We start from the raw sequence: 8,978 nt of genomic DNA, 5'->3' as shown, positions 1-8,978 counted from the left end.
CAATTATGACAGAGTTATGCAGAGATAACATCAAACCGATACTTGGATCTAGTGCCTCCAAACATCACCACTGGTTATACGCAACGCACCTGGTTTCAAGAGCTCACTCTCGGCATCTCCAGGTTTGGCCGCTGCAAATTTCCTTACCTTTCGCTACCCTCAATTTTTTATCTTCTTAAGCCTACACGTTTAGGAACGAGAACCAGTTCCTACATTTTGATTTTCATGAGGATCCATACGAGGAATTCGAATACTAGATCAAGACTGTTAAAGTCGATGGACTCTTCACGAGTTTCCAGGGAGCTTGCACCGGTATCAGGAGTGGAGCTCCAAAGTGCAGCGAAATAGTTTGATACAGTGGCAGTACGTTTGTTGGATGTAAAGATATGGAATTTTTTCAAAGGTACGCAGGGATAATTTTGGCTATGGCGTCGCATGGCAATGCGGCTAAGCTCGCCCTCGCAGCAATTCTTCTCGGCTTCTGCGACGCCGGATTTGGAAGCCCCACTCCAACGCCGTGGCCGGAGCAATTCCACGCGCTGCTCCTCCAAAATGCGAGCGGCAAGCTCTCCACGGTCGACCTCTGGTATGATTTCCCGAATGGCAGGAACTTCAACATCATCCACTCGCAGCTGGGATCCACGCTTTACGATCTCGAGTGGACAAACGGCACGTCCTTCTTCTACGATCTCGACGCCGGCAGCTGCAGGACTGTTCATGTTCCAGTGGGGATTTTGCCACCGGATTGGCTGGTGAGCAATTCCACTTACATTGGCGTGAGGGAAGTGGGAGGATTCACTTGCAATGTCTGGTCCAAGGCCGATGATTTCATCTTCTACTACGAGGACGTGGAGACAAAGAGGCCTGTGTATTGGATCTTCTACACAGGTATAGTCTCTTCCTTTTCGCTCTATTAAGAACTAAGAATGAAAATCTTCCAGGGAGGGAAGAGTATGTCATGACTTTCGAGCCTGGCAAGGTGCTCGAGGATGAAGGGTGGCAAGCGCCATGGTACTGTTTTGATCGCGAAGAAAACAAGAGTTTCCAAGAGAATGGAGGTGATACAAAGGAACCAAGTGAGGTCTTCAAGCACAGCACACTTGGAAAAAATCTCGTATGACAAACTTTGACACTATGGGTTTTTTTCCTAGCCAGAGTGAAGATTGACTTGAGCTGCTGCACGGCCTTCTCGTTGATGAAGGTCTTGATCAACACCTCGTCCAGGATATTGGATCCAAACATGGAGCTGGCAATCAGCTGGAAGCCAGGGAAATGCGAGTTGAGACGATCCCAGTGGCGGTGTGAGCTGCCAGTGGATCAAGCCCCGGGGAAAGATCATCACGTCGTCTTAGCTTGTTGTCCATAGTGAGTGACAAACCCAGCGTACCTCACGACTCATCTCGACATGGGGATGGGTGTGAGGCGGGATCAAGCCACCCTTTGCGAAGTCGAGCCTCACAATGGAAAGGACCATTGAGGCCCGTTGTTCGTGTTGGCTGATTGCTTGAGGGCGCCGAAGATGAAGTCCTCAGGGTAGTGCGTTTGCAGGGAAGGTGAGATCCTTCGGGGTCCACAGCATTGACTCAAAGAGAGACCATCACTATAGCCAGCAGTGAGAATGAATTCATGGATTTTACAACTAATATAGATTATCTTGAACATGATGGTGTTAGCAGATTCAAAATTTAAAATATTCAAGAATATTTTATATATATCCACTTACAAATTTGCTTATTTGAGAGCCAAGTGTACGGCTACAATGCCATATACTAATATTAGCGTAGTGGGATTTTGGTAACTATCGGATTGGTTTCAATCCGGACCACTCGCTCCTGTATATAAACTAGGGTTTTTGGGCTAATTGATATGCATATTTCTGTTTTCCATGCACTCACATTGGTGGAGTTGAAGGGCACTTTTAATTGTCCCTGGGGAGTGCTTGGATTTGGGATTTCGGTTTAGATCTAACTTTTGCATTGTCTAGATCTAACTTTTTCCATTTCCTTTCTTTTGTTCTTTCCTTTCAGGATTTTGGTTTAGATCTAGCTTTTTGCATTGTCTAGATCTACCATTTCTTTCCAACTTTTTGTCATTTCTCTTCTTTTGCTCTTTCTTTTTCATTCATCTTCATGGCCGATCCACAATCTCCTCCTTTGACTCTAGAGCAGCAGTTGGTTCAATTGCTTGATGCTATGCGCTTGCAATTGAACAACCAAACTCAGTTGATGGCAGCGTTCACGGCACATGGTACAACTCCTCCTGCTCTTGGTGCCAATCCTTGCGTTCAGCCGGAGTTCTTTCACGGGAATCCTGGGGATGATGTGTACCATTGGTTCGATCACTTCAGGGTGATTGCCACATATCATTCTTGGGATGATGCTCGACGTTTGTGTGAGTTCCCCACATGTCTCCAAGGCACGGCATTGCAGTGGTACAATGGATTGAGCACAGCCACTCATGGCGATCGGAGTGTTCTTCCGGACGTCTTCAAACGCGCCTTCGGACACGCCGACAATTGTGATGATGCCTTCCAACAATTACATCGTCTTCACTAAGGGCCATTTGAGTCGGTGATGCAATTTGGCATTCGTTTCCGAAGTCTTTTGCTTAGTGCGGAGCCAAATATGTCAGAGCGGATCAAGCTAGGAATGTTGTGGCTAGCACTTCGTCAAGATCTTGTCTTGCTCCTGCCACTCTTGACGATGCTCTTCGCTTGGCACAACATTATGAGACGTTGCCTCTTCCACTTCTTGCTACACGTCCTTCAGCTCCACTTCCTATGAGTGATGGTCCTGTTCCCATGGAGGTTGATGCTGCTGCTACTCGAGTCCAAGGACAAGGGCGAGGACGTGGTTGTGGCCGTGATGTTCGTTGCTGGGCGTGTGATGAAGTTGGTCATACTTATCGGTGTTGTCGGCGCTTTCCGGATTGGCGACCTCCATTTCCTGGGTGGAAACCTTGGCGTCAGCAACGTCCCGTTGGTGCTGCTGCGGTGGAAGGTTTGGATACCGAGGTGCATTCGGGAAACGAGGAGTCGCGCGAGTAATGGAGGGACCTTGCGCGAATAAATTAGTGACCCCTCCATCTTTCTTTCGGGAGTATCATCAAGGGGTTCACTCAGCACCGGTTCATCCAGTGTTTACTTTCCAAGCTCGTTTTTATAACAAGAAGTCTCCTATTCTTTTCTCCGTGTTGGTTGATATAGGTTCGAGTTTATCTTCTATTGCTCGACCTGTTGCCACACGTTGTCGTCTACACTTGCATCGTGCGGCGGATCCAGTTTTCATTCTTTATGGCAACGGCTGTACACATGCATGTGCACGAGATGAGGCGAACCTGGTTGTGTTGGTGATCTCGAGCTTGAGTTGTAGTCGTTGCGGGTGGTGCCGAGTCAAGCTTTTGACCTCATTCTTGGTATGGATTGGTTGCAGCGCAATCATGCCAAGTGTGACTTTGAGGCTTCTCCCCCTTGTCTCATACTTCCTTATGTTTCATCCATTCCTCTCACTTCCGTACCTCTTCGTCCCTCTACTTCTACCTCTGCTTCCATTACTTTTGTTCCTCCACTATTTCCTCTTGTGTTTCCATCTTATTCTGCTCTTCCCTTTTTCGATCCCTCTGATGATCTTTATGTTGCAGCTGTTGACCAGCTCATGAAGGAGTATTCTGATCTCTTTGAATTTGACCTATCGTCTGGGGCCAAGATTGCCACACGTCATCCCATTCCAACCGGGGATGCTCGTCCAATCAAGGTTCCTGTTCGTCCTCGGTCACCCAAAGAGATCAAGATTTTACGTGCAAACGTCAAGGAGATGTTGGAGAAGGGTGTTATTCGGAAGTCGCGGAGTCCTTGGGCATGTGAACCTCATCTTGTAACGAAGCCTGATGGGAGTATTCGTTTCTGCATCGACTATCGTCTGTTAAATGAAGTGACGATCCCGGACATGTACCCTCTTCCTCACACTGCTAATCTCTTGGATCGTCTGGGGCGAAGTCATTGGTTCACCAAGCTAGATCTTGCTTCTGGGTATTGGCAAGTACCGATGGCCGAAGAAGATATTCCTAAGACTGCTTTTCGTACACCATTTGGTTTGTATGAGTTCTTGGTGATGCCGTTTGGTTTGAACAATGCTCCAGCAACTTTTCAGCGGATGATGGACGAGGTTCTTTGCGATATGCCAGAGGTGACGGCTGACTTCATTGATGATGTCTTGATCCACTTGGAGGGGACGTGGGAGGAGCACATTCGTGATGTTTGTAAAGTGTTGGATCGGCTACGCGACGTTGGTTTAAAGCTAAAGCGGTCAAAGTGCATGTTTGGGTCCAAGGACACAACTTATCTTGGGTACCATATTTCTCGTGAAGGTTTGCAAGTTGATCCTGACAAACTTGTGGCTGTTCTAAAGTTCCCTACTCCAAAGTGTGTGAATGATGTGCAGCGCTTTTTGGGTAAGGTGCAGTATCTCGGTCGTTTTGTGGATCATCTTTCAGATCGCACTACACCATTGCGAGCGTTGCTGAAGTCATCAACGTCATCTTTCATTTGGTCTCCGGATTATGAGCGAGCGTTCATGAATGTCAAAGAGCTATTGATGACTCCTCCAGTTTTGGCATATCCTGACTACACTTGACCTTTTATTTTGCGCGTGGATGCTTTTGACATTGGTCTTAGAGGTGTGTTGATGCAAGAGAGCTCGAGTGTGCCTGGTCAACGCCATCCCATTGCATACATAAGCTGTACATTACAACCAGCGGAGAATTACTCCATGACGGAGAAGGAGTGTTTAGCAGCAGTCTGGGGTTTCGAGAAACTTCATACATATCTACATGGTTCTCAGACGTTACTTGAAGGTGACCATGCTGCTGTTACTTCATTATTGAAGCGGAAAAACCTGGTTGGTCGTACGGCTCGATAGGCTTTGAAGCTTCAGATATATGATTTCGATGTTGTTCATCGCCCAGGGAGTTCTATGGCTGATGCTGATGCCCTTTCTCGAGCTCCTCTTCCTTCTCCACTCACTTCTCATGTTTCTGACGAACTTGTTGTTCCAGCATCTGTGGATTTTCTAGATGAGGATTCTGTGCCGTCGGCGGTTGCTGTCCTTGACGTTCAGTGTCCACAGGGCGCAGAGCAAGATCTACCTTCTCTTGATGAGGTTCGCGAGGCTCAAAAGATTGAGTTGTGGATTCGAAGGCTTTGAGATGGGTTTGAGAATCCTGCATCACTTGCTGATGACTTGCCTTTCCGGCATTTACATTCTTAATATCACCTTGAAGATGGCCTTCTTTATTTTGTGGGGACGGATCCTGATGATCATTTATGGCTGGTGGTGCCTTCGGTGTTTATTCCGCGGTTTCTCCATGCCTACCATGATTCTCCTGTTCTAGGTGGGCATATGGGACACCGTCGTGTCACCGAGAAGCTGCGCAGGTCTTTCTATTGGCCAGAGATGCGACGTGATATTATCCGGTATGTGCGCAGCTGCGTTTGGTGCCAAGCTCGTAATACTCCCCCTTGTGCTGCGGAAGGATGGTTGGAGTCAATTACAGTTTCCCGTCCGTTTGAGTTGGTGGCGTTTGATCTTATGGGACCTTTTCCACGATCGATTGCTGGCAATGAGTATTTATTATTGCTTCTGACTACTTGACTCGTTGGGTGGAAGTTGGTGCTCTTGCTAGTGCCTCTGCAACTGCTGTTAGATACTTCCTCCTCAATCGAGTGGTGTTCCAGCATTCTTGTCCAGAGTGGATTCTTTCGGATAATGGTCCTGCATTTATGGCTGAGGTATTTCATGTTTTGACATCTCGGTTGGGGATACGCCACACTTTTACGAGTGCTTATCATCCACAATCAGACGGTCTAGTGGAACGGCTCGTTCGGACATTCAAAGGGATGATTGTGAAGTATGTGAACTTTCAGCATTTGGATTGGGATGGTTATTTGCCGTCTCTTAAGTATGCCTATGTCACAGGGGTGCAGAGTTCTGTTGGTGCTTCACCATATAAACTTCTATATGGTCATGATCCAATATTACCAACGAAGCTGGGTTTACCCCACGAGCTTAAGATGCTAGGTCATGGGATCAATATTTGACGAGCATTCTTCCACTTGTCCGAGCAGAGTCTGCCGAACACTTAGGCCGTGTACAAGTGGGACAACAACGGTGCTACAACTCCCATCATCATCCACCTGCAGAGTACAAAGTGGATGATTTGGTGTTAGTCCGTTTTCCTCATCTTACGGTACGTGGTTTATCTAAGGGGCTCCTTGCGCAGTGGAAAGGACCATATCGAGTGTTGCGGCAAGTTGGACCGCAAGTTTATGAGGTTCGGCATGACATCCAGCAAGCCGATCCTCCAAAGATTGTGCATGTGCAGCAGTTGAAACACTTCATACAAAGGGATCAGGAGCAATTAATGCCGTCCACAGATCCGCCGATGCCTCCTCCTGACGTTCCTCCAGATGCTGGCCCATCTACAAGAGAACCCTGATAGCCTTCCATTATTCTGAGAGGAGGGGATGATGTGAGGGCCAAGTGTACGGCTACGATGCCGTATACTAATATTAGCGTAGTGGGATTTTGGTAGCCGTCGGATTGGTTTCAATCCAAACCACTCGCTCCTGTATATAAGCTAGGGTTTTTGGGCTAATTGATATGCACATTTCTATTTTCCATGCACTCACACTTAAACAAATAAGAAATAGTGCACTTTTATTTTTGGGCCATTTCCTTTTTATCTTTAAACTCTAATGATTTGTTGTTCTATACACCTAACTACTGTAGAGTTTCTATAATGTCAATTACCTCCATATCAAGCATTCAAAAGCCCTTTGGTCATAAACAAACAATAGGTATGTAGCCTTGGTTACTCCTCTATCAGCAGACTTTATGTTCAATGGCTTACTTTTTAGGCTTTATATACCTCCCAATTATGCTAGCTCTCATAATCAAAACACTTCCTAATCTTTTTGTTGAACTATTGGCATTGGAACTCCTTCTGGCTATTGGCCATAAGGTGGCTGTGGCATTTGTTAAGCTATTTGTCCCAGAAGATTATCCAAGAAGATATGCTAGACCTTCATATCTAATTTTGCAGCTTCATATTTGCATTTAGCACATAAGCCATCACTTGTGGATTGTTGGACTCATCACAGCAATATCTATAGCCATTAATGTTGGAAGGGAGGTTATATATCCCTCCATCAAAGCCTTCTTTGGATATTGTTGACAGAGTAGAGCTTGTAACCATAGCCTCATTAAAAGCTTTTAGAGACTAAGTTCTCGGCCTGAAAACTATAATTTGTTGAATAGCACCACTGCAATGATACTAACTCTTGGCAAATAAATTTTTGAATGTTTTCAATCTAGAAGAATGTGCATTCTCTCCAAACGAAAGAGCTGGCTCTTGGACATTTTACCCCATATGTCTATCCATGTTCACTTTAGTCTTGGTAAAATAAATATAAAATATAAATCTAATGAATTACTCACTGTTCAATTTGCTGTAGCTAGTTTTACAACTTGATAATATCATTCTCCCCAAAACATTGAGTTTATCTTTTTTGTGCGAGAGGTTTGATGGTATGTCCATGGACTTAGCTGATGTTGGTAGTGCCAGGGGCTGAATAAGTGGTAAAACATTTCCATGGTGACATGGCTCAGCTTTTCAGCCATGGAATCTCGTCTGGATTTACAATATCAAAAACCCTTATTGACCAAAGCTTGCATCAGCTTGGAGCGGCCCATTTCAGGTGAAAAGCATCACTGGCGCAAACATTTTTTTACTTTCAAGTGATGGACGCTAATCCCTTCAACAGGGTTCATCTTCGATTCTACTTATAACAGTAGCAACATACACACAAAAGTTCTTTGCTTATTCAGTTCTTACATTTTACTTGTTTTGACATCATTTTTGCTTCACCATGCAGACCCGTCATGGAGAGTCTCAAATCTAACTCATGCAGCCATCAAAAAGATCTATGAGTTTTATTCACATCAAAACACTTCCAACATTCTACCTCTTCCTCCTAGTAGGGGGAGTAGTGTATTGCTCTAACTATATTACCTGGCAATGAGGAAAATAACTTCGAGCCATTACTTGCCGAAGCCCTTCTTTCACAACATTCAGGTGCTAGAGACGATTTGAGGCCCTTTTTTCACAATATTGTTGTGGATGCTAAAGACCAGAGTGCAGATATATTAGGATATTCCCTCGAGATGCATATGTGGATGAGCTCCGAATACTTATCTTCTATGTCCAGCTTGGCCACCGTGTTCTTCAGCAATCTCAAACTTCAAACTCGTACAGCTTCTGCTCAGCCATTTTCAGTGATATCCTCTTGTCAATCTTACAGTGAGGCAAAACTATCGCCATGTGTTGCGCTTGATGCAAGCAAAGGCACTTCCGAGCATGCAGTAACGCAATGAAACCGACCCCAGAAAATCCAGCCGGCATGCTGTTTGATAGAGCGTTCTTTTCCTGGTCCCAATCGCCGACCACTCGATAACCGGGCATATGCTGTAGTTGCATGATCGAGGAGCTTGCCTCGCTCGGGAGAAGGCGCAGCATCCAAGTATAATTCGGCCAGGAAAAACCCCAGTGCCTGGTACACTTTTCCAGCTCGAGAAGAAGCTCGCTTTGCTCCTTCCAGTCTATACCACTGCTGGAAACCCGCTCGAGAATACCGTGTCCAACGTGATATAGTCCACTGTCTTGCATAAACTGCGTCACCTCACTAGCTTAGCGGGGCAAGAGGCCGAGCTCTCAGAAGCCGGATATGCCAAGCAGCCGTTCGCAGTGCGCGATACCTGAAGCCTCGGGACCGACTTCGACCTCTAAACGCGAGCTGTCGATGATGAAAGGTTGCGTCAAGCTCCTGGGACAATCGGTCACCGCCTCCTCGACTTTGATCAGGCTCCGTAGCTGAGTGCTTCGACGTTCGTGCGCATGGCTGTCCGACTTCTGAGAGATTGATC

At 46.1% G+C, this 8,978-nt stretch overlaps 1 protein-coding gene across 1 annotated transcript; it reads left to right on the top strand.

The window, feature by feature from the left end:
* Positions 1-397: 397 nt before the first annotated feature.
* LOC9644293 (uncharacterized protein At4g14100) lies at positions 398-1,645 on the top strand. Its single transcript, XM_002984500.2, has 2 exons — positions 398-888; positions 942-1,645. Exons 1-2 carry the CDS (start codon positions 426-428, stop codon positions 1,118-1,120), a joined length of 642 nt encoding a protein of 213 aa, XP_002984546.1. The 5' UTR covers positions 398-425; the 3' UTR covers positions 1,121-1,645.
* The last annotated feature ends 7,333 nt before the right edge of the window (positions 1,646-8,978 follow it).

This window comes from Selaginella moellendorffii, unplaced genomic scaffold, assembly GCF_000143415.4.
Source record: "Selaginella moellendorffii unplaced genomic scaffold, v1.0 SELMOscaffold_62, whole genome shotgun sequence".
Lineage (NCBI taxonomy): Eukaryota > Viridiplantae > Streptophyta > Lycopodiopsida > Selaginellales > Selaginellaceae > Selaginella > Selaginella moellendorffii.
The sequence above is the reverse complement of the archived record's forward strand: the minus strand, read 5'-3'. Positions and strand labels throughout refer to the sequence as shown.

Bases quoted from the DNA above. Each gene is read 5' to 3' on its own strand.
- LOC9644293 (XM_002984500.2), top strand. From the start codon at position 426: ATGGCGTCGCATGGCAATGCGGCTAAGCTCGCCCTCGCAGCAATTCTT. The intron at 889-941 runs GTATAGTCTCTT...AAAATCTTCCAG, and splicing joins GTATTGGATCTTCTACACAG to GGAGGGAAGAGTATGTCATG.